This window comes from Moschus berezovskii, chromosome 12 (assembly GCF_049115385.1).
Source record: "Moschus berezovskii isolate FMDL1 chromosome 12, NW_MosBer_1.0, whole genome shotgun sequence".
NCBI classification, from domain to species: Eukaryota; Metazoa; Chordata; class Mammalia; order Artiodactyla; family Moschidae; genus Moschus; species Moschus berezovskii.
This window is the reverse complement of record NC_142471.1, coordinates 54,107,162-54,134,108: the sequence shown is the minus strand read 5'-3', so window position 1 is coordinate 54,134,108 and position 26,947 is coordinate 54,107,162. Positions and strand designations below refer to the sequence as shown.

The window sequence follows — 26,947 nt, the reverse complement described above, 5'->3', positions numbered from 1 at the left end:
GTCTAAGTGACTCTTAAGAGTCTTCTCCAACACCACCACATCGATTCTTTGGTGTTCAACCTTCTTTATGGTCCAACTCTCACATCCATACATGACCACCGGAAAAACCGTAGCTTTGACTACACAGACCTTTGTCAGAAAAATAATGTCTCTGCTTTTTAATACACTGTCTAGGTCACTTTTCTCAGGACCAGAGTCTTTCACTGTCAGTGGTGGTTTCCCCTATATTTAGATCTCATCTGTGTAAAGAATTTATTTGTCAAGCCCTTCTTTCATAATATTATATTGAGTATATTATCCATATCTCTCTGAAACTGAGTGTAAACCATGTTATGAATAAGGCAACTGAGACCTACAGGGGTTAAGGGATTTCTGAAGATCATGCTCCTAAAATGTTGATGTAGAGATTTGTATCTGTGCCTTTGGCTTTAACTACCACTCTGTACACACAGAGGAAATGCATTCAAACATTGAAAAGCAGTGAGGCACAGCGGATAAGCACATTGTTCTGGCAGTCATAAAGATCTCGGCTCCAAAACTGATTCTGTAACCTAGTTAGAGAGTAACTGTGGGTAAGTTACTTTACCTCTTTAAGATTCAGTTCCTAAGTCTGTGAAATGGGAATGTTGCTTACCTTAGAATTATTTTAAGACTTATACATGTGCGTGCTTAGTCTCTTAGTCTTGTCTGATTCTTTGCAACCCCATGGACTGTAGCCTGCGAGGCTCCTGGAGTGAGTTGCCATTTCCTACTCCAGGGGATCTTCCAGACCCAGCGATTGAACCTAGGTCTCATGGATTGCTGATAGATTCTTTACTGTTTCACTCACCAGATAAAACTGTTATAAGACTTAAAATAATGAATTCATTTATGTGCAGTTTAGCATACTATCTGGCACCTAATGAAGATTCAATAAATATCATAAAAGCTATTGGAAAGGGGATTGTTTGGCAATATGGAGAACATGGGAAAGTTTCATACAATGTATCTTTACCCAAGATGTTTATAGTCTGGTGGGATAGGCATTAAATCCAGTAATAGTAGTAAGAATAATAGAATAATAGCAATATCAATAACTACTCTCCAATTACAAGATGGCAGAGTAGAAGGACATGTGCTCATCTTCTCTTGTGAGAATTCCAAAATTACAACTTCCTGCTGAGCAACTGTAAACAGGAGAATGTTACATTGTACCAAAAAAGATACCCCACGTCCAAAGGCAAAGGAGAACCCCCAGCAAGATGGTAGGAGGGGCGAAATCGCATTTAGAATCAAACTCCATACCCACCAGAGATGCTCAGAGGGCTCAAACAAAATCTTGTGTGCACCAGGAGACCCCACAGGGACTGAGCCAGACCGGTCTTTGAGTGTTTGAGTGTCTCCTGAAGAGGTACAGGTCAGCAGTGGCCTGCTGCAAGGCAGGGGCTCTGGCTGCAACAGACCCAAGTATGGCATAAGCCCTCTTGGAGGAGGTAGCCATTAACCCCACCATGGAGCTGCCAGAACTTACATAGGACTGAGGAAACAGACTCTTGGAGGAAACAAACAAAACCTTGTATGCACCAGGACCCAGGAGAAAGGAGCAGTGACCCCACAAGAGGCTGACCCAGACTTGCCCATGAGTGTCCAGGAGTCTCCAGCAGAGGCATGGGTGGGCTGTGGCCTGTTGCAGAATCAGGGGCTCTGAATGCAGCAGTGTGTATATGGGACCCTTTGAAGGAGGTCACCATTATGTTCATTACCTCCACCATAGTTTGGCCTCAGGTCAAACAATAGAAGGGAATCACAGCCCTGCCCATCAACAGAAAATTGGACTAAAGATTTATGGAGCATGGTCCCATCCACCAGAACGAGATCCAGTTTTCCCCTTAGTCAGTCTCTCCCATCAGGAAGCTTCCATAAGCCTCTTATCCTTATCTATCAGAGGGGAGATAAAATGAAAACCAAAATCACAGAAGACTAACCAAACTGGTCACACGGCCCACAGCCTCGTCTAACTCAATGAAACAATGAGCCATGCTATGTAGGGCCACCCAAGATGGATGGGACATGGTAAAGAGTTCTGAAAAGAAATGGTCCGCTGGAAAAGGAAAGGGCAAACCACTTCAGCATTCATGCCTTGAGAACCCATGAACAGAATGAAAAGGCAAAAAGATAGGACACTGAAAGATGAACTCTCCAGGTTTGTAGGTGTCCAATATGCTACTGGAGACAGTGGAGAAATAACTTCAGAAAGAATGAAGAGATGGAGCCAAAGCAAAAACAACACCCAGTTGTGGATGTGACTGGTGATAGAAGTAAAGTACAATGCTGTAAAGAACAATATTGCATAGGAACTTGGAATGTTAGTCCTATGATCAAGGTAAATTGGAAGTGGTCAAACAGGAGATGGCAAGAGTGCACATAAACATTTTAGGAATCAGTGAACTTAAATGGACTAGAATGGTGAATTTACCTCAGATCACCAGTATATCTAGTACTGTGGGCAAGAGTCCCTTAGAAGAAATGGAATAGCCCTCACAGTCAACAAAACCATCCAAAATGCAATACTTGGTTGCAATCTTAAAAACGACAGAATGATCTCTGTTCATTTCCAAGGCAAACCAGTCAATATCAGGGTCATCCAAGTTGATGCTGCGACCAGTAATGCTGAAGAAGCTGAAGTTGAACAGTTCTATGAAGACCTACAAGACCTTCTACAACTAACACCCAAAAAAGATATCCTTTTCTTTATAGGGGACTGAAATGGAAAAGTAGGACATCAAGAGATACCAGGAGTAACAGGCAAATTTGGCCTTGGAGTACAGAATGAAGCATGTCCAGGCTAACAGAGATTTGCCAAGAGAACGCACTGGTCATAGCAAACACCCTCTTCCAACAACACAAGAGAGGACTCTACACATGGACATCACCAGATGGTCAACACTGAAATCAGATCGATTATATTCTTTGCAGCCAAAGATGGAGAAGCTCTATATAGTCAGCAAAAGCAAGAGTGAGAGCTGACTGTGGCTCAGATCATGAACTCCTTATTGCAAAATTCAGACTGGAATTGAAGAAAGTAGGGAAAACCAACAGCCCACACAGGTATGACCTATATCAAATCCCTTATGATTATACAGTGGAAGTGAGACATAGATTCAAGGGATTAGATCTGATAGACAGAGTGCCTGAAAAACTATGGAAGGAGGTTCATGACATTGTACTAGAGGCAGTGATCAAGACCGTCCCCAAGAAAAAGAAATGTAAAGAGGCAAAATGGTTGTCTGAGGAGGCCTTACAAATAACTGAGAAAAGAAGAGAAGTGAAAGGCAAAGGAGAAAAGGAAACATATACCCATTTGAGTGCAGAGTTCCAAAGAATATCAAAGAGAGATAAGAAAGGCTTCCTCGGTGATCAATGCAAAGAAATAGAGGAAAACAAGCAAATGGGAAAGACTAGAGATTTCTTCATGAAAATTAGAGATACCAAGGAACACTTCATGCAAAGATGGGCACAATAAAGGACAGAAATGGTATGGACCGAACAGAAGCAGAAGATAATAAGAAGAGGTGGCAAGAATACACAGAACTGTACAAAAAGATCTTCATAATCCAGATAATCATGATGATGTGATCACTCATCTAGAGCCATACATCCTGGAATGTGAAGTCAAGTGGGCCTTAGGAAGCATCACTACAAACAAAGCCAGTGGAGGTGATGGAATTCCGGTTGAGGTATTTCAAATCCTGAAAGATGATGCTGTGAACGTGCTGCAATCAATATGCCAGCAAATTTGGAAAACTCAGCAGTGGCCACAGGCCTGGAAAAGGTCAGTTTTCATTCCAATCCCAGAGAAAGGCAATGCCAAAGAATGCTCAAACTACCGCAAAATTCCACTCATCTCACATGCTAGCAAAGTACTGCTCAAAATTCTCCATGCCAGGCTTCAACAGTATGTGAATTGTGAACCTCCAGATGTTCAAGCTGGATTTAGAAAAGGCAGAGGAACCAGAGATCAAATTTCCAACCTCCGTTGGATCATTGACATAACAAGAGAGTTCCAGAAAAATATCTATTTCTACTTTATTGACAATGCCAAAGCCATTGACTGTGTGGATCACGACAAACAATGGAAAATTCTGGAAGAGATGGGAATACCAGACCACCTGACCTGCATCCTGAGAAATCTGTATGCAGGTCAAGAAGCAACAGTTAGAACTGGACATGGAACAACAGACTGGTTCCAAATCGAGAAAGCAGTACATCAAGGCTATATATTGTCACCCTGCTTATTTAACTTATATGCAGAGTACATCATGTGAAATGCTGGGCTGGATGAAGCACAAGATGCAATCAAGATTGCCAGGAGAAATATCAATAACCTCAGATAGGCAGATGATACCACCCTTACAGCAGAAAGCGAAGAAGAACTAAAGAGCCTTTTGATGAACGTGAAAGAGGAGAGTGAAAATTTGGCTTAAAACTCAACATTCAGAAAACTAAGATCATGGCATCTGGTCCCATCACTTCATGGCAAATAGATGGGGAAACAGTAGAAACAGTGGCTGACTATATTTTTCTGGGCTCCAAAATCACTGCAGATGGTGGCTGCAGCCATGAAATGAAAAGACGCTTACTCCTTGGAAGGAAAGTTATGACCAACCTAGACAGCATATTGAACGGCAGAGACATTACTTTGTCAACAAAGGTCCGTATAGTCAAGGCTATGGTGTTTCCAGTGGTCATGTATGGATGTGAGAGTTGGACTATAAAGAAAGCTGAGTGCAGAAGAATTGATGCTTTAGAATTATGGTGTTGGAGAAGACTCTCGAGTCCCTTGGACTGCAAGGAGATCCAACCAGTCCATCCTAAAGAAGATCAGTCCTGGGTGTTCATCAGAAGGACTGATTTTGAAACTGAAACTCAAATACTTTGACCACTTGATGCGAACAGCTAACTCATTTGAAAAGACCCTGATGCTGGGAAAGATTGAGGGCAGGAGGAGAAGGGGACGACAGAGAATGAGATGGCTGGATGGCATCACCAACTCAATGGACATGGGTTTGGATGAACTCTGAGAGTTGGTGATGGACAGGGAGGCCTGGCGTGCTGCGGTTCGTGGGGTTGCAAAGAGTTGGACACAATTGAGCGAGTGAAATGAACTGAACTGAACTGAACTGATACACTATGCTGTACAACAGAAAGTAATACTATATTGTTAATCAACTATATTCCAATAAAAATTTAAAAAATAAAATAAAAATAAGTAGATGGGCCAGGCTGTATTTTGTGTTTCTTCAGTTCTCTCTTGAACTTATTTTCTTGGCTTGGTATCAGTCATCCTGTTGAGTATACAAACATCCTCCAGGCAATGTGGTCTGAGTGAACAAACAAATCAGCAGGCTTCATGATGAAACTTCTTCCTGCCTGTTAATTCTTGTGACAATAACCATTGCTTTCAGTGGTGCCCTGACTGTCTGTTCTAGGAGGATTAGATTGCTGGGAGCAGGGAAGGGGTGCCAGTATACAGGCTTCAGAACATCCTTGGCTGTACTAGAAAAAAAACAAAGTCTATCTTTCCAGTGAGGATAATTACACAGTATATTTCCATGACAGTTTCACAACCTGAACCAAAATTGCTTAAAAAGGTGCCAGTAAGTGAAAAAATATGCCTTAACTATAATCTCAGAAGAGAGATGGCAAGTAAATAATGAATATCTTTTATGAGCACAAATATTCCAAGTGAACATCTAAATCATGGCAAGGCTTGCAAATGCATGACAAGTGTATATTTTGCACCCCATGTCAAAACTAGAGATAATCTTGGAATCTTTAAACACAACAATGAAAGTTGCCATCATTCATTGGATTAGAGTTAATACAAAAGATGAAACTTATTTGTTACTGTTGTTCTGTGAATGGGTTGACCCTACCTATAAACGTCATACCACCATCTAAAATTTATCACTGAGTATAAAACCAAACAGGCCTGCTGTCAGTTTATTAGCTGAATTACTTAATGATATTGTCAATATTTTATTAGTAAGTAGTTAATTTTAGCTTGGAATGAAAATTTAGAATATGGACTGCATTCTGAATCATGAAATTTTAAAATTCTTATTTGTGTTGCCTATAAGGATTATATCAGTTTAATAAACCACTACAAAACTGAATAACTTAAAACTGTCATTTTATTTGTTCACGATTCTTTGAGTCAACAACTTGGGCTCAGCTCTGCTGGATGCGTCTCTGTTCCTGGTTATATTGGCTGGACTCACTCATATTTGCCATCAGCTGATGATCTCATTCGTATGTCTGGCAGTTGGCTAGCTCTTGGCAGGGATAACTGGGTCATGTCCCACTTCAATTCAGTTCAGTTCAGTTCATTTCAGTCACTCAGTCATGTCCAGCTCTTTGTGACCCCATGGACTGCAGCATGCCAGGCTTTCCCGTTCATCACCAACTCCCGGAGCTTACTCAAACTCATGTCCATCAAGTCTGTGATGCCATCCAAGCATCTCATCCTATGTTGGCCTCTTCTCCTACCTTCAATCTTCCCCAACATCAGGGTCTTTTTCAGTGAGTCAGTTCTTCGCATCAGGTGACCAAAGTATTGGAGTTTCAGCATCAGCATCAGTCCTTGCAATGAATATTCAGGACTGATTTCCTTTAGGATTGACTGGTTGGATCTCCTTGTAGTTCAAGGGACTCTCAAGAGTCTTCTCCAACACCATAGTTCTAAAGCATCAATGCTTTGGAGCTCAGCTTTCTTTAGAGTCTTGTTCTCACATCCATACATGACTATTGGAAAACCATGACTTTGAATAGACGGACTTTTGTTGCCAAAGTAACGTCTCTGCTTTTTAGTATGCTGTCTAGGTTGGTCATAGCTTACTACCAAGGAGTAAGCGTCTTTTAATTTCGTGGCTGCAATCACCATCTGCAGTGATTTTGGAGCCCCCAAAATTAAAGTCAGCCACTGTTTCTACTGTTTCCCCATCTATTTGCCATGAAGTGATGGGACCGGATGCCATGATCTTAGTTTTCTGAATGTTGAGCTTTAAGCCAACTTTTTCACTCTCCTCTTTCACTTTCATCAAGAGGCTCTTTAGTTCTTATTCACTTTCTTCCATAACGGTGGTGTCATCTGTATATCTGAGGTTATTGATATTTCTCCCAGCAATCTTGATTCCAGCTTGTGCTTCTTCCAGCCCAGCGTTCCTCATGATGTACTCTGCATATAAGTTAACAAGCAGGGTGACAATATAAAGCCTTTTCCTATTTGGAACCAGTCTGTTGTTCCATGTCCAGTTCTAACTGTTGCTTCCTGACCTGCATACAGGTTTCTCAAGAAGCAGGTCAGGTGGTCTGGGATTCCCATGTCTTTCAGAATTTCCCACAGTTTATTGTGATCCACACAGTCAAAGGCTTTGGCATAGTCAGTGAAGCAGAAATAGATGTTTTTCTGGCACTCTCTTGCCTTCTCCATGATCCAGCAGATGTTGGCAATTTGATCTCTGGTTCCTCTGCCTTTTCTAAAACCAGCTCGAACATCTGGAAGTTGACAGTTCACATATTGTTGAAGCCTGGCTTGGAGAATTTTGAACATTACTTTACTAGTGTGTGAGATGAGTGCAATTGTGCAGTTAGTTTGAGCATTCTTTGGCATTACCTTTATTTGGGATTGGAATGAAACCTGACCTTTTCCAGTCCTGTGGCCACTGCTGAGTTTTCCAAATTTGCTGACATATTGAGTACAGCATTTTCACAACATCATCTTTCAGGATTTGAATAGCTCAACTGGAATTCCATCACCTCCACTTACTTTGTTCGTAGTGATGCTTCCTAAGGCCCACTTGACTTCACATTCCAGGATGTCTGGCTCTAGGTGAGTGATCACACCTTCGTGGTTATCTGGGTCATCAAGATCTTTTTTGTACAGTTTTCTGTGCATTCTTGCCACCTCTTAATATCTTCTGCTTCTGTTAGGTCCATACCATTTCTGTCCTTTATTGTGCCCATCTTTGAATGAAATGTTCCTTGGTATCTCTAATTTTCATGAAGAAATCTCTAGTCTTTCCCATTTGTTTGTTTTCCTCTATTTCTTTGCATTGATCACCGAGGAAGGCTTTCTTATCTCTCTTTGCTATTCTCTGGAACTCTGCATTCAAACGGGTATATGTTTCCTTTTCTCCTTTGCCTTTCACTTCTCTTCTTTTCTCAGTTATTTGTAAGGCCTCCTCAGACAGCCATTTTGCCTTTTTACATTTCTTTTTCTTGGAGACGGTCTTGATCACTGCCTCTAGTACAATGTCATGAACCTCCTTCCATAGTACTTCAGGCACTCTGTCTATCAGATCTAATCCCTTGAATCTATCTCTCACTTCCACTGTATAGTCATAAGGAATTTGATATAGGTCATACCTGCGTGGGCTATTGGTTTTCCCTACTTTCTTCAATTCCAGTCTGAATTTTGTAATAAGGAGTTCATGATCTGAGCAAGGGTCAGCCCTCACTCTTGCTTTTGCTGACTATATAGAGCTTCTCCATCTTTGGCTGCAAAAAATATAATCGATCTGATTTCAGTGTTGACCATCTGGTGGTGTCCATGTGTAGAGTCTTCTCTTGTGTTGTTGGAAGAGGGTGTTTGCTATGACCAGTGCGTTCTCTTGGTAATCTCTGTTAGCCTTGACCTGCTTCGTTCTGTACTCCAAGGCCAAATTTGCCTGTTACTCCTGGTATCTCTAACTTCCAACTTTTGCATCCCAGTCCCCTATAATGAAAAGGATATTTTTTGGGGGTGTTAGTTGTAGAAGATCTTGTAGGTCTTTGTAGCACCGTTCAACTTCAGCTTCTTCAGCATGACTAGTCGGGGTATAGACTTGGATGACCCTGATATTGAATGGTTTGCCTTGGAAATGAACAGAGATCATTCTGTCATTTTCGAGGTTGGATCCAAGTATTGCATTTCAGATTGTTTTGTTGACTATGATGACTACTCCATTTCTTCTACGGGACTCTTGCCCACAGTACTAGATATAATGGTCATCTGAGGTGAATTCACCATTCTAGTCCATTTTAGTTCACTGATTCCTAAAATGTTTGTGTGTACTTTTGCCATCTCCTGTTTGATCCCTTCCAATTTACCTGATACATGTACCTAACATTCCAGGTTCCTATGCAATGTTGTCTTTACAGCATCAGACCTTACTTCCTTCACTAGTCACATTCACATCCAGCTATTGTCTTTGATTAAGCCCCATCTATTCATTTTTTCTGGAATTATTTCTTCGCTGATCTCCAGCAGCATATTGGGTACCTACCAACCTGGGGAGTTCATCTTTCAGTGTCCTATCTTTTTACCTTTTCATTCTGTTCATGGGGTTGTCAAGGAAAGAGTACTGAAGTGGTTTGCCATTCCCTTCTCCAGTGGACCACATTTTGTCAGAATTCTCTTCAATGACCCAACCGTCTAGGGTGGCCCACCTATCATCCAAGTTAAACCAGGCTCATTCTCATCTGGTGGTCACAGTGTTCCCCAGAGAAGTAAGGGCGGGCAAGTCCCAGTTCAAGAATTCTTTTCAAGCCTCAGCTTGTGTTACTTTTGTAACTGTCCCATAGGCCAAAGCAAGTCACATGGTGAAGCCCAGTGTCAGTGGGAGAGAGGATTTACAAAGCCACGGATATGGGAAGGGAATTCCTAGGGAGATTTTTGCAAATAACCTATCTTGGGGACACAGTCTCAAAATGATAATATATAGTAGTAAAGCAACAAACTATATTCACATAATTTTTTGAAAAGCCTTACCATAATTCAATGGTTCTACTTAAAAATCACATGGAGACATTAAATATTATTATTTATGTGAAATACATGCTGAATATTGCTCTTAATAGTATCACAACCACTAATACATATTTGATCTTCAATCACCAATGATGAAGATACTACTATTCCCCTTATTTTGCCTGTGGAATAAAATGAGACTTAGAGAAATTGTAGGACATGCTTGATGTCACCCTCAGTAAGGGAATAACATGTGAGCAGCTCTAAGGATATGCTGCTTTAATATATATAAGGGGTTTAACATGGTCCTTCCACAGTGTTCAATGAGGATATGGACAGTGTATTAATGTCATAATATTAATAGTCATAATTGAACATGAAAGGTTATTTTATTTTAAAAGTTAGACGGTGTGTAGCTATAAAACTAAGAACTCACTGACATATTAAATTTCCCATTATGGACATCACTATAATTTGTTCTGTATTTTGCTGTAACTGGAACTGATTGCAAATGCAATATAAACTCTAATTTTCAGAGAAGTCATAAAACTTTGCTCACTACTAAACAATCAAAACTTTTAAGGCACCATCCATTAAGCTGTGTCATTAAATCCAAAGCTATTGCACATTACCAAAACACTAAATGACTGGATAGCATCTACTTTTCTTATTTCTTCAGTGATGGAAAAGACTGTCTTTTTCAAATCTCTGTGGATGTCATTTATTATTTATTTTGACTTAAAGTAAAAGGGTTTATTTGAGGGAGGGAGGTTAAATGTCACATAGTGAGTATATATATCATTTCTGCATCAGTCACGTGTTGAGAAAAGAATAGGAAAATGATTTTTAAAAACATGTCTTAAGGAAATGAGAAGCAAATTTATTCCGCAATTGATAACATTCTTTCGTTTTCCTGAATAGAGTCTGAGAAAATAGACTCTGTCACAATTAGTCACTGAATGATACTTTTTAGATTTAAATTCAATGAGAATGGCTTATTAATTCTTTGGTGGATCTATTCTGTTATAATTAACTTGAAATCAAAGTGAGGATAGACACAGTATAAGACTGGGGTTCTCTGGTTTAGTTCTTTATAGCTCTGTTAGACAAGAAAGGTAGAGAATTGGAGAACAGACAGCCCTGACAGGGAATCACATTAGCCTTTCTTTGCAGTGAAACATTTGAGTTTATGCCTAACTCTATCCTACAGTCACTTCCTTAGGTTAGTGTTACAATCTGGCACACTGCTTCTTTGCTCTTCCCATGTGCTTATCCAAGGTGAATGCAGATTAAGATAAAAATATGGAAAGAGGTGATTTTAAATATTTCATAGAAGATTAATTTGATAATAAACTTTAGCATCAATTTGTGTATGGGTGTGTGTTAGTCACTCAGTCATGTCCAACTCTTTGCAACCCCATGAACTATAGACTTCCAGGTTCCTGTATCCATGGAAATTTCCAGGCAAGAATACTGGAGTAGGTAGCCATTTGCTTCTCCTGGGCATCTTCCTGACCCATTGGATCAAACTCAGGTCTCCTGCACTGCAGGCATATTCTTTATCATCTGAGCCACAAGAGAAGCCCAGGTAGATCTCAACTGGGGGCAATTTTCATTTGACAATTCTGGAGGTATTTTTGGTTGTTAAAATTTGGACTGATGGAGGTGCTCCTAGAATCGAATGAGTAGAGGCCAGAGATGTTGCTAAACATCCTATAATGCCAGGACAGTCCCTTGCAACGAAGAATTGTCCGATGGAAAAACAGTGGAAACAGTGTCAGACTTTATTTTTTTGGGCTCCAAAATCACTGCGGATGCTGATTGCAGCCAGGAAATCAAAAGACACTTACTCCTTGGAAGGAAAGTTATGAACAACCTAGATAGTATATTAAAAAGCAGAGACATTACTTTGCCAGCAAAGGTCCGTCTAGTCAAGGCTATAGTTTTTCCCGTGGTCATGTATGGATGTGAGAATTGGACTGTGAAGAAAGCTGATCGCTGAAGAATCGATGCTTTTGAACTGTGGTGCTGGAGAAGACTCTTGAGAGTCCCTTGGACTGCAAGGAGATCCAACCAGTCCATTCTAAAGGAGATCAGTCCTGGGTGTTCATTGGAAGGACTGATGCTAAAGCTGAAACTCCAATACTTTGGCCACCTCACACGACGAGTTGACTCACTGGAAAAGACTCTGATGCTGGGAAGGATTGGGGGCGGGAAGAGAAGGGGACGGCAGAGAATGAGATGGCTGGATGGCATCACTGACTCTGTGGACATGAGTTTGAGTGAGCTCTGGGAGTTGATGATGGACAGGGAGGCCTGGCGTGCTGTGATTCACGGGGTGACAAAGAGTCGGACACGACTGAGCGACTGAACCGAACTGAACTGAACTGAATGCTTTATAGAGTACATCTTAAGATGGGACATTGCATCAGTGGAGGGTAACTTAAAAACTAGACATTTAATGATTTTTTTAAAAAATAACTACAATCTGTCATCTTAATTGAGGTGATGATTTCATGGGTTTTTAATATCTAAGAAAACTCATCAAAATGCATAATTTAAATATGTCTATATTATATTTAAACTGATTCTCAGTCATATTGTAAAAACACAACATATGTTAACACACTCTCACTATATAAAGCTCAATATGTACCTTGTAAAACATGACAGTTTACCTTCACATTCACTCCTATTTCCCCTCCTCCAGGGTAACAACTGTTAACTGTTTGATCTCAATTTAAGTACATTTACAAGTATTTTAAATATATCATGTAAAAATGGTCATATGAATGAAAGCACAACATTTTTGGTTTGCATCTTTCCTTATATCTTGAAGATCTTCCTACAGATCTATCTCATTCTCTGTTGATGGTTACATAGCATCTTATGAGTTGACTGTATCACCAACTATTTAATCATTTATTTAGGTTCGATTTTTTTCATTTTCACAAATAGTAAAATAAAGAGCAGCATGAATCATTTCTACAAGCTTAAGTTTCTAGAAGTAGGGCTCCTGAGTAAAAGCAAACATATACTTACAATTTGGATGGCTACTGCTAAATTGATTAATTGCTACAAAAGACTTTAAAAACTTAGGCTCTCATCAGTATTATGGAAAATCCATTTATCACAACTTTGACAATGAGTATTATCATCTCTTAAATGTTGCCAATTTGATAGGCAAAAATGAATGTTATTTTATTAGCAAAGATGTATATCTTTACTTTTGTCATTTTGCTTTGGAATTTTAGTATTTTATTTTTAAGAGCTCTATGTTATGGATTTTAACTCTATTTTCTATGTTTATAAGACATCATCTAAGATTTAAACAGAATTACCATATGACCTAGCAATTCCACTTTTGGGTATATATCCAAAAAAACTGAAGGCAGAGACTCGAACAGATATTTGTACACCAATGCTCATAGCAGTCTTATTCACAGTAGCCAAAAGGGGGAAGCAACTTGAGTAGCTATCAGTGTATAACACATAAGTGGGTAAACAAATTGTGGTTTATAATTACCAAGGAATATTATTCAGCCTTTAAAAGAAAGGGAATTTTGACATATAATGCAACATGAAAAAAAAATTGAGGGTATTATGCTAAGTGAAATAAGCCAATTAAAAAAGGAAAAAATGCTGTATGATTCCACTAATAAGAAGTATCCAGAGAAGTTGAATTTATAGACACAGAAAGCAGAGTTGTTGGTTGCCAAGGGCTGGGGAGAAGAGATGGGGAATTATTGTTTAATAAGTGAAAGTGTTAGCCACTCAGTCATGTCTGATTCTTTGTGACCCCATGGACTGTAGCCCATCAGGCTCCTCTGTCCATGGAATTCTCCAGGCAAGAATACTGGAGTGGGTAGCCATTCCCTTCTTTAGGGGATCTTCTTGACCCAGGGACCGAATCCAGGTCTTACATGTTGTAGGCAGATTCTTTACCATCTGAGCCAACAGGGAAGCCCCGTTTAAAGTACAGAGTTGCAATTGGGAAGATGAAAAGGTGGCTGGAGACAGATGGTGGTACAACAATCTGATTGTATGTAATTCCTCTGAGCTATAAACTTAAAAATGGTTAAAGTGGTAACTTTTTGTTATGTCTATTTTACCATATTAAGAAAGTGAGAAAAAATTGTTTATATAAATAAACTTCAATAAACAGGTAAATATATTAAAAACATGTGTTACAGAAATGTTTTATCCTAATCTGTTAACATTTTTTCTCTCCCTAGTAATTTGAAATCTTATTTTTATAAACTATGCCTCCCTATAGTTACGAATCTGTTTGTAAGCTGTGCATTTTCATTAGGTTGTTTTTTATATTACTGATCACATTGGTTTAATTACTATAGCTTTATAGTACATTTGTTAGGTGGTAAGATATGAGTAAGGTGGTAAGATGTGGTAGGTGGTAAGATATGCTGATTGCGGCCATGAAATTAAAAGACGCTTACTCCTTGGAAGGAAAGTTATGACCAACCTAGATAGTATATTAAAAAGCAGAGACATTACTTTGCCAACAAAAGTCCGTCTAGTCAAGGCTATGGTTTTTCCCGTGGTCATGTATGGATGTGAGAATTGGACTGTGAAGAAAGCTGATCGCTGAAGAATTGATGCTTTTGAACTGTGGTGTTGGAGAAGACTCTTGAGAGTCCCTTGGACTGCAAAGATATCCAACCAGTCCATTCTAAAGGAGATCAATCTTGGGTGTTCATTGGAAGGACTGATGCTAAAGCTGAAACTCCAATGCTTTGGCCACCTCATGCGACGAGTTGACTCACTGGAAAAGACTCTGATGCTGGGAAGGATTGGGGGCGGGAGGAGACGGGGATGACAAAGAATGAGATGGCTGGATGGCATCACCGACTCTATGGACATGAGTTTGAGTGAACTCCGGGATTTGGTGATGGACAGGGAGGCCTGGAGTGCTGTGATTCATGGGGTCGCAAAGAGTTGGACACGACTGAGCGACTGAACTGAACTGAACTGAACTGAAGATATGAGTATCGTTTCTGTTGGTTTTCCAATATATTTTTCTGAAATATCTGTTTTGTATAATTTTAAAATCAATTCATTAACTTTTATTTTTAAAAATATTGTTGAAATTACATTGAATTTACAGATAAGTCTATCTAGAGTGATATATTGTGATTACTATTCAGGCAATTTTGATTAATCATTCTATTCTTAGTTTTCTAAGAGTAGTTTTCAATTTTTACTATTAAAATTATTCTTACTGATAAAATGGTTTATAATTTTGATGCCTATATTTTCCAGGTTTCCTGTAATATCTTATGTTCAGTGATTCAACCATACTAGCAACTGAAAAGCTGCCTGCAATGCAGGAGACACAGTTCTATCCCTGGGTTGGAAAGATCCTCTTGAGAAGGGAATGGCTACCCACTCAAGTATTCTTGTCTGGAGAATCCCATGGACAGAGGACTGCCCATGGGGTCACAAAGAGTTGGACACGACTGAGCAATTAACACTTCACACTTCACCATTCACATTCTCTATTAGACAGTGAATTAGCTATTAATTTTGTCTTTATTGGGGAATGATTTAACCTTTAAAGTAAAAAATGGATCTTTTTGTTCTCTAAGAAATAGAATAAGGATAATTCAACCATATACTATGTTTCTCTGTGAAACAAATATACATATTTGAATTTCCAAGGTTGGCTCTGTCAGAGTACTCTGTTTCTTTATGCAATCTAATTGTTTTGACCTGATTTTCCTGATAAATAGAAAAGGAAGGAAAAAGCAGTCTTGATAGGAGAAGGAAAAAAGGAGGCTAATTTTAAACAAAACATGAAACCCAGAGAGGAGATTCTAGCATCACTTTATAATGCCACCAATAATATTTGGTTGTTTCCAAATACCACTTTGAAATCTTCCATATGTTACTTACTGTAAAATTTCCCTGCTTATGGAATTTTATGAAATCCTCAGTGCCTCCTAGAATCAATTTCACATTCTTGAGGAAAGGCTGTCCACTTGTATTTTCTAGCAAGCATGTGGCCTTGTTGCTCCCATGCCAGCCCCACCACTTTGAGATCCTCTGACCAAAAATTTACCTGTGGTTTTCAGGACCTACTCATAGAAGAATCATTCCAAGGGATTATATGTATATTCAAAAAGGTTCCTCTATCATGAAAGTTTTTGGTCAATTCTAAGTTAAAGAAATTCAACTAGTTCATTAATTCAGCAAATTAATCCTTTTATTTCATCAAAGTAAGCATATGTCCATTGGCTATTTGGTGATTTGGGCTTTCTGAGGGTGTCTCTCTCTCTCTTCGTCCACATGTGAGCACACACACACACACACACACACCCCTTACTGCTTTTCCTTCTTTTTCCTCCGTTATAACCTTTTTGTTTTTTTATCACTTTTGCTTTATTACTTGTCATAACTGTGATAACTTTTTGTTTTTCACTTTTGCTTTAAAATTAGTCATTTTGATATCAATTATTCCTCACCCTAAACTGCTCATTCTCCATTCTCATATACGTTATAAAAAAACAAACAAAAACTAAACTTTTATCGGAGTGTAGTTGATTTACAATGTTGTGCTAGTTTCAGGCACACAGCAAAGTGATTCATGTATATATGATTATATTCATGCTTTTTCAGATTCTTTTCCCATATGGGTTATTATAGAATATTCAGTAGAGTTCCCAGTGCCATACAGTAGGGCCATTATCAGTTATCTATTTTATATATAGTGCTGTGCATTTGTTAACCCTAATTTCCTATTTATTCACTCCTCCCCCCACACACATTTTCCCCTTGGTAACCATAAATTTGATTTTGAGATTTATGAATCTGTTTCTGTTTTGTAAATAAGTTCATTTATATAATTTTTTAGGGCAGATTGTCTGACTTGTCTCTGTGTATCATTAAAGACTAGGGGAATGCCTGTGATCTGTGGAAATCGAGCAAAAAATACTTGCTGAATAAATGAAGCCAAGTATGTCTGCTCAGGTAGTACAAACATTTATTTTTAGTTTCCCATTCAAAGGAAAGTGCTAGGTTCAGGAAATCTTTCTTAATGATAAGATTCCTGGCATAAATGACCTTTCTCCTGTGCCTTTCCTAGAATGCTAAATTGACAATTATTGGAAAGGTAAATCAGCTTGTTTGGCTATGGAGGGGAGGAAGTTGTCACTCCTGATTGATAATGATGTGCAAGTATCTAATCCCCAGCAACTGGTGGCATTTCCCATCTATTCTTAACATCACTCCATTTCTGCTCTTAATATTAAAATATCCATATGTTTTGAATGGAGACATTTTTAAAGGAAGAGTTTGCTTTTCCTGACATACCCAGGCTAGAAAAATGACTTTAGGAGAAAAGTGCCGTGACTGAAAAACACACACACACACACCCTCACACCCTCCAGCAACACCTCATATTACATGAAGGTATTCCTGGCAGAGTTTCTTGCTGATGATTTTAGCCACAGTGTGAGTAATGTCTGCTTGCCTGAGCATTGTAAGGTGATCTTCCTTTATTAGATAAACTCCTGAATGAAGGGTGGCAGTACAGTGTCGTCTTTGTTCAATATCTTCTGTCTTTCTGCCACCTCTTTGCCCTCTGCAAATTGTGGGTGGCTGGAAAGGATGCTGTGGGAAGGGGAGTATTCTGCTGAGCCCAAGCATTTTTCAACACAAAAAAGATTCTTGTTGTAACTAATGCAATTATTTAAGATTGTTATAGGAAATTTTTCAGTGCTTCTACCACCTTCCCACTTTTATTAAAGCTGTTGAAATGGAGCCACACATAATACAGATAGGAAAAATATTGTCAGTATGGCACTTGGGAACATTACCTGTAAATATGGGAGTTTTAACATCTCCTGGAATATTGTAGGTTCAGTAGAACTAATTTTTTAATAAAAACAAGTTATATATGTTTATAATAAGTGACTAGACATTTTGAGAAAATAATTTCCAAATAAATGTGTCTCCTTTGCATCAGAAATAGTAAATGAACTCTTGAACTAACTATGCAGTTTTGATTAAAGACCAAGAAAAACCATGATAGCTATAATGGATTGAGAGATTGTCAAAATACAGGGCTCCTTATGCCTGGTAATGGTTTGCTAGCTTTCTCACATGGGGACTGCTAATTTGAAATAACCTGAGAGAAGCACAGAGGAATATCTCCATCAACAAAAAACAGGTGGTAAATATTAAGACCGGAGATGATTTTATCATATTCTTTAAAAACATATGTAATAATATTTGGATTGTTCTTTTAAAATATAAGAACATTATGAGTTATTATTAAAATATTTAATAAAATACCAAATGCCTTTTTTTTTAAGGTAAGAAGGACTGTAGACCTATAGCATCTCTGTAAAGAAAGGGCATATTCTCTATAAATGTAGCAGTCTTTGTCCCTTGTTACTGAGCATTTTATCACAAAATGGGACAGTTGTGTCATGTTGCATTGAACTAATGGTTCTGAAAGTCGGGAAATGACAGCACTAAGCTAGGCAATAGGCTAACATATAAATCAGATATTGAATCTTTTATGTCAAATTTGCATATTACTGTGTATTTATATACAAATATGCTTATATATGAATATGCCATTTTATGAGGCTTGCATAGGTAAATGGTAATAGTGAATGGTTGCTTCCATAAAGGGAGTCTAGGTAGCTAAGGAATAGGGATGAGAAGAAGACCTACCTTTCATCGCATATCCTTTGTTTTTTTTGAATTTAATATCATGTACATCTGTTTTCTAAATTTTATAACAATTTATAAAAAAGAAGTTCCATGTAGGTGAATCTGGTGTCTCTCACTTTAAAAAGCAAACCAGGGGCTTCCCTGGTGGCTCAATGGTAAAGAATCTGTCTGTCAATCCAAGAAATGCAGGTTCCATCCCTGGATCTAGATGATTTCACATATTGTGGAGCCACTAAGCCAGTGCATCACAACACTGAGCCTGTGCTCTAACTAAGCCCATGTGCCACAACTATTGAACCTGTGCTCTAGAGCCCTGGAGCTACAACTACTGAGCCCATGTGGCTGTGCAACTGCTGACGCCCACACACCCTAGAACCTGTGCTTTGCAACAGGAGAAGCCACTGCAATAAGAAACCTAAGCATTGCAACTAGAGAGTAGCTCCTACTCGCCACAACTAGAGAAAAGCCCCTGCAGCAGTGAAGACCCAGCACAGCCAGAAATAAACAAATGAATAAAAATTTTAAAATATATAAAAAAGCAAACCAACAAGGACTTACTGTATATAGACTTACTGTTTAGCACAGGGAACTATATACAATATCTTGTAATAATCTATAACGGAAAAGAATCTGAAAAAGAATATATGTATAACTGAATATTTGTATGTTCAGTGATTCAGTGAGATGTTTGATTCAGTGATACACTTGAAACTAACACATTATCAATAAACTATACCTCAATAAGAAATTGAAACATTGTTAAATAAAAAGAAAGATTCAAAGGATTTGTATTCTTTTCTCACCCCTCTTCTCAAGTATTTGATTAGTACCTGAACCTGAAAGACAGTATGTTATGGGGACATTTGGTTTCCATGAATGACTATGGAAATATCCAATTAATAAGAATCGAAGATATTTAAATGTATTCCCAGAGCTGAACATAGTATGAAAACATATACAGCTATATAAAAGAGTTATTACTATTTTACAGATAAGAAAACTATAAGGCTCGGCAGATGAAGTAATTTGGCCAAGGTCACAGAGCATGTTCACTGCCCAAGGTAAACTACAGTCACATTTCTACCCCACAAAATTTTAAACTAGCAAGTGGTTCTAATTCCTTCTAGAACCTATGGTTGGAAGGATTTATCTTCAGTCATAAAAAGACAACTATCAAACATAAATATCTTTTATGGAAGAGAATTTGTCATACTCAGAAGGCTATTTGTGATGTCATCAGTATGCTTTAAGCAGTTTATGATATATAACAACTTTTTATATCCCCAAGTGCCCATTTGAAATGTACTCAAGTGGTTTCACTAAAAATGACTCTTTTGTAAAGTCAGGCTTCTGAGAGTGGTTATAACATTTCTGGCATTTTTAATGGACATTTAAAAATTGTAGTTGAGTAATTCATTAGTTTTACCTTGTTGTCTAACCAATTACCAATTAGAGGCTTAAAGCAACACCTGGCTTTTTATCTCAAGTTGTGGAGAGAAGACGTCTGACACAGAATGGCTGGGTCCCCAGATCAAGGTGTCAGCCACGCTGTACTCTCATCTTTTCCTTGTCTTGTGGTTGTGACAGGAGTGTTTCCCGATGTTGTAGGGCTGAAGACCCCATTCCCTTGCTGGCCATCTGTCCGCGGTATTCTCAGCACCTAGGTTCCACCGGCATTCCTTCTCATGTGGCCCCTTCTATCTTCAAAGGCAGCAGTGGAGAATCTACTCCTAGTCAAATTCCTCTCATGCTTAGAATCCTCATCTCCAGGAAGAGCCCAGTCCTTTGAAAGGCTTGCCTGATTAGGTCAGACCTACCCAGAAGTTCTTATCTTAAAACCAAGTGACCTGGGACATCAATAATGTTTGCAAAATGTCTTCACAGCAGCACCTTGTTCCCTGGTGGCTCAGACAGTAAGGAAACTGCCTGCAAGGCAAGAGACGCGGGTTTGATCCCTGGGTCAGAAAGATCACCTGGAGAAGGGAATTTCAGTGTTCTTGCCTGGAGAATTCCACAGACAGAGGAGCCTGGCTGGCTACAGTCCATGGGGTCACAAAGAGTCAGACAACTGAATGACTAACACACCCACAATTGGGAGAAGGTGCATACCACCAAATGGGGAGAAGCTTGGGAGCTGTCTTTGAATTCTGCCTACACAAGTAATAAGTAGGCTGAATATAGTATAAGTATTAGCATCACCACTAAACCAGTCTGTTTAACTCCCTGATGGGCTACTTTCTCCATCAAGAATCAAATCGAGGATCCATTAGCATTTTATTTATACTATTTACTCAGCATCACATTGGAATGATAACAACTTCTTATTTTCATCTCACTTCATTTGAGCCTTAAAGATGCAGACATGAGAATTTAATATCCATGTTCTGACTCATAGTTGGGAAAACTAAGTCTCAGGGGATGAAATTATTGGCCTGAAGTCTCACAGCATCTCTATCTCCCTAGATCCAAGGTTCTTAATATACTGCAGCATTTGATTTCTAAAATATTAAAGTACCATCATTTCTTATTTCAATTTTTCTGAGTTTCTAGGAAATTTTTTCCCCCAAACCTCTAGACTGCTATCACAGAAAATCATAAAAAGCAATGGTCTTCCAACTGCCTGCAGCATGAGAAAGAATTCCATTAACACTACTAGGACCATTAGTGAAAAGTATTTATGCATGCTTTCCCGTAGGAACATATTTAAAAAGAACAAAAAACTTACGATACTTTAAATAAATTCAGTAAGTTGAAACTAATTTTAAAATTTGATTCACTGAGGCAACACTTCATTTGCTATTTTCATGTTTGTGGTGGTTAACGTAGATGTGGGTGTATTTCAGGACTTGAAACTTTTATCCTGCCTAAAATGTGACCATACTTTATGGTCACCAGAAAGTGATTTAGGTGACAAAATTGAAGCCACATTGAGGGCAATGTAGAATTAACTGAAAGTGCTCCAAGCTTCTGTTAATCACAAAGTCACCATAATCTCTATAGGACCAACCAGACTCCATAACAAATCTTTCTTTTCAGTTTCAAATGCAGCTGAGGTAGACAAATGGATGTCATCTATAAAAGCAGACTGATGATTTAAAAGTGTAAGTCACAGGGAATGCAGAACTCCATAGAATCATTAAAAGTAGAAAGGTAAAACAGACACAAGGGGATTCTCACTCCCCATTTTACAAATGAAAAAAAGTAAATCTGAGAAGTTTAGGGATTTGCCTGAGGGCACACAGCTTGGGATGTGACAGAGCTAACACGTAAATACAGACTTTTGATTCCAGTCCAGTACTCTCACTTTACTAATTGCATTCCTTGAGTGAAAAAAAAATGTATCCCATGCAATTTTCCACAAATACTGCCATCATTGTAACCAAGAGAAGTGTTTGGATGTAAGGTATTGAGAATAGACGGTTTGAATTCCCCCCAACCCACCCATTCCCAAAACTTAGACCCCTGTCTCTACTCTCATTTCTCCGAAACTTCCTCCTGCATCCCTCTACTGTCATCCATGGCACCTCACTCAAATCATCTGCACATGACTTTCTTTGCTCTGGATCCTTGTAACATGTACCAAGGTCAGTGCTGTTCCAAGGGTGTGACAATGGGAGTATTCCACTCACTCAACAATAAATGTAATAACTCCTTGAACTTAGATCAATAATATACTTTTTTGGAGGGGGAGGAGTATTTTATTACTGACATTGGTGAGAGCTTGTGGCATTTAGTGACAATAAAAAACAGACTGACTTTTAGTTAGTTTTATTGTTTGTAATGAATTTTTTTATAAAAAAGATCCTGTCTTCCCATTGCCCCCTGTGACACTGGCCTAGATTAAAGGACAGGAGGTCCCTATGAGCTACTCACATCTATAAGGCTTCACTTTCTTTAGAAAGTGTTCTTTCTTAGAAGGGTGGGGATGGCGAGGCAAAGCACCATCATAATATTTGAATGTACATGTACTTTTAAAGTAAACATTTAAAACTGTATATGAAATGTAAAATAGATCCCACAGTATTATAAGGAAAACGACATTGGTAAAGAGATTGGTTGTTGAGAAGCCAGAGTCTTAGATACTTATCTGAGTTTGTATGGGATTTCAAATTTAGTGTGTTTTCATTAGCAAAGAACTTTCAGTTTTTCTTGTCACTGGGCTCACAGAGAAGTGGACACTTTAATTCAGGTAGAAGCAGTATGCATGGGGATTAAGACAGCCTGCACACTGTGACCATGAGCGAATTAATCTGGCTAACTATAAGTTTCTCCATCTATAAAATGAGAAAAAATAATAATACCTACCACACAGAGTCATCTTGGGGATTAAAACTAGCTAGTCATATAAAGGGTTTAGCCTTGTGCTTGCTTGTGCATATTAAACACTCAATGAAAATTTACCATCGCTGTTGTGATATTTATCCAGTGGCCAAAAGATATAAAATTTTTCATTTTAAAAACTGTTTTATTCTGACATAAAATTCGATGTATTTTCTTTATTTCTCTCAAACTTGGAACATGAAAACACTCACACAGGTATTTAAGGCACCAACTTCAACTTCACTGTGAAAAAGACACTTATTTAGCAAATTTCTCCAAGGACACTAGATGGCGATCTTCTCCTTTAAGAAAAAACAACAACAACGACAAGGATTCATCAACACTTCTTGCTTTGACAATTGAAACTTACTGCTGCAGATTTAAAAGCAAAGAACAGAGGTTAAAATTGCCTCTTTGAACACTAGAGTGTCAGAATCAGAATAGTAGAATTTCTAGACTTGCAGGCTTCAAGCTAGGAGTAGCAAGGTCTGGGGAATCCTGGCTTCAAACATTTGCCCTTGGGTAATCTTGGACTTCACCTTTCAAGATCTCATTTTCCTCTTTTATAATATGAAGTGATTACGTTACATCATCTTCAATGTTGCTTACAGATTTAAAATGCTATGATTTTAAATAATTCAATGTTTACTCTTCTACCAGGTTGTATTTTCTCAAATATTCCTTGTGCTCTTAATTAAATATTTCATAAGTCACAGGACATGATTTAAAGTCACAAAGTTCAATGTCACCTAAGTTAAAACTGATTTAGTAAAAAAATAAGATTGATTTTGAAAGATATGGATGAATTCAGGGTTTTGAGATGTGTGTAAAATATTGGTCTAAAGGTTTCTTTTTTTTTTTTAATAAACAGGAGAAACATATTTGAATATCTGCATTTAAGATTAGTATATAAGACTTGAAAATAACCTGTCCATTTCAGAGTCATTTTAAAACTATTTCCGTATCTCCCATAAATAAAATTGAACTTTTTTAAGGAGATAATTTTTTTTCAATGTATTTTTAAATGCCAATTATTTTGAGTGTTTCTAAAGGGATGATAGCAGATTAAGTTGTTTATAGATAGAAGCAATAGAACAGTAGCATCAACAAGATAGAGAACCCTTTCTCAAATATGAGTAGATGAAGCCAATCTGTATTATCTAGTGTAAATGATAACCCTGTATAGGAGACAGCAAAAGAGACACAGATGTATAGAACAGTCTTTGGGACTCTGTGGGAGAGGGTGAGGGTGGGATGATTTGGGAGAATGGCATTGAAACATGTATATTATCATATGTGAAACGAATCACCAGTTCAGGGTCGATGCATGTTACAGGATGCTCTGGGCTGGTGTTCGGGGATGACCCAGAGGGAGGATAAGGGGAGGAGGGAGGTGGGAGGGGGGTTCGGGAGGGGGAACTCATGTACACCCGGGGCGAATTCATGTCAATGTATGGCAAAACCAACCAATATAATATTGTAAAATAATTAGCCTCCAATAAAAAAATTAAAAAAAATAAAAAATCAGATGTGGCTTACAATGTTTTCAATTTTAAATAATTGGATTAGTAGAACAGTAAAGAAATTTTGAGAATGAATTGTATTTAGCGTTGATTTATAAGCAAAAGTATATGACTGCTTTTCCTTTACCAAGGTGTTTCAGACAAGGTGAAAAGATTTTTATAAAAATAAGCATCCAGTGGATCGTATGATATTTCTTTTTAAGGAAAATTACTATTTCTACAAAAACTCTCTGGTATTTTAGTTTGCATCTGTTTTTTTTCTTTAAAAAATAGATTTGTGGATCTTTACCTGCAGAAATGTTCCTCCCACACATCCAAACTCTTTAGCTGTGATTTGTGAACAATACTCCCTGTGAGATATATATATATATAAAGTGTAGGAATTAGCAAATACTCTGGATCCAAAGGAGTATAAACACCGCTTTAGCACTGAATTGGTGAGGGGTGCAGAGGTGAGGGAGAAATACAGCTGGCAGAAGCTATTTTCCCCTAAAACCGTAGTTGCTGGGGTGAGCCCACAGTTCAGCACTGGTGGCCCCCACTTCACAACCAGGGTGGTGTGATATAATTTGGGTGCTCAGTATACAAATTTTAATAGTAGCAGATGAAATAGAAACCAAACTCGAAGAAGTTTCCAATGGATGCATGGCCTTTTCCTTTTTGGTAAACATTTGGCTCATTATCATACATATGTTCATCCAATTTACCCACCAACAATTTCAGTTTACTATTTCCACTAAAAGCTTATGGTGAAAAGACCTGGTACCGCGAGTGCCCTGTTATTCTTATTACTTGGGGTCACAACCACAAGACTTCATACTAAGGAACAAACACACACGAAGAGAAGTAAAAGGTGAAAACAAGATGAATTCACGCATGTTATTGTCTAAAGGCAGTTTAATATTTATGAAATGTCTCTCTCTCTCACACACACACACACTCACACGCACACACCCCACAAAGTCTTTAGGCTCCAGTTACAAGCGCTGCGTCATCTACCAGATCACATGGTAATTGTTGCTATTTCAAGGATCAAGTGGCATAAAGCTCCCCCCTCACCCCACCCCACCCCAGCCCTTTCCTTTGGTACCATATAGCGTGCAAGAGTGATTATTGTGGGATGGGGTGAGACCAGGCTCACTGGTCCAACCCTCCCAACTAGAAACCAGGCTCTCGGTGGGGTGGCGCGCACGCCGTGTTCTCACGAAGTGATTGGGAAAGGGGGACGGGGGAGGGGGTCTCAGGGGAGGAAGGGCAGCTCTAATTGGTTTCTCAATGAAAGATAATCACCTATTCCCCGGAGAGGCTGGGGATTAGCACTCTGCCTCTCCTCTCCGGCGCTTTTAGACTTCTCATCCTCCCCTCGATGCTTTTAGTCCATTCAGCATAAGTGGATCGAAGAACGCGGCTCCCCGCGCCGCATTAGGAGCAGCACCGCTGCGCTCCAGCACTTAGAGCCCATTCACTCTCTCGGTCCGCTCTCGCCTCGCGGGGCTGTAGTCCCAGCCGCCGTCGCCCGAGAAAAAGTTTCGCGGAGGGGCTCAGGGAAAAACATGAGCGAGCTGGAGGAAGACTTTGCCAAGATTCTCATGCTCAAGGAGGAGAGGATCAAAGAGCTGGAGAAGCGGCTGTCAGAGAAGGAGGAAGAAATCCAGGAGCTGAAGAGGAAACTCCATAAATGCCAGTCAGTGCTGCCCGTGCCCTCGACCCACATCGGGCCCCGGACCACCCGGGCACAGGGCATCTCGGCCGAGCCGCAGACCTACAGGTCCTTCCACGACCTCCGACAGGCATTCCGGAAGTTCACCAAATCCGAAAGGTAGGCGCCGCCGGGGCGCGGGCGCGGCGGGCCGGAGCGGGGCCGCCACTCGGGGCGGACGGGTGGGCCGGGCGGCGGCTCGGGGACTGGGGGCTCCGGGCCGCGGCGGCGGGGGCTGCTCGGTGCCCGGCGCCCCTGGCTCTCCTCGGCGCGCGGAGTGGGGGTGGCCCTGGCGGGCCGGGAATGGGGAGTGTTTATTTTTATTTCTGCCCATCACGTGCTGCGCTGGTCTCCGCCGGGCTGGGAAAGGCTAGCTCCTCGGGGAAAAGCGCCCCGGTGGCCTGGGGGTGGGGAGAAGGAGCGTGGAAAGTTTGGTCGCGCCCGCTAACTTGGCCGCTGCGCACCCCGCCGAAGTCGCGCGGTCTTCCCTTCGCGCAGCCCTGGGGAGACTACCTCCCGGGACAGGACCCGGCCCATCCCGGGGCCTGGAGAGCTTCCTGGAGGTGACCCCCAGACCCAGGCCACAGGGCATGCTCAGTGCGCCGCTGGAGCCTCCCGGGAGCGGCAACGGCAGGCTGGACAGGGCGACCGCGTTCGCTCCAGGAACTGAACTTGCCCAGAGCCCGAGACCGGCTGGGAAGGCGCGGAGCGGGTGAGGGGAGGGAGGCGGGACTGGGGTGCGTCTCCACTGCAGGGATCAGCCTCCAAGGGTCACTCTCCAGGCAGCAAGTGATGTCAGCAGGAAATTGTAAAGAAACACCACTTCTTGGATGTTGGTTTGCTCAGTTTGTGTCCCTTCCAGAAGTGCCCACGTCTTGGGCTGTCTAGGGCTTGGAGGTGGCTCGGTGACCTTGCACCTGAAGCAGGTTTCTGGCT

The 26,947-nt window shown here is 39.9% G+C and overlaps 1 protein-coding gene across 2 annotated transcripts in view; it reads left to right on the top strand.

The window, feature by feature from the left end:
- The first annotated feature begins 492 nt into the window (after positions 1–492).
- The window catches only part of PRKG1 (protein kinase cGMP-dependent 1), a 1,472,222-nt gene continuing 1,445,767 nt past the window's right edge, over positions 493–26,947 (top strand). The window contains exon 1 of one of the 2 annotated variants that reach the window (XM_055425188.2): positions 493–572. Coding sequence is in view for 1 of the 2 variants with exons in the window: in XM_055425187.2 (XP_055281162.1) it covers positions 25,866–26,131 (266 nt within the window). In the remaining variant the exon portion in view is untranslated. Of the gene's footprint in view, positions 573–25,452; positions 26,132–26,947 lie in introns of those variants that run through there. The other variant, XM_055425187.2, reaches the window with a different exon arrangement.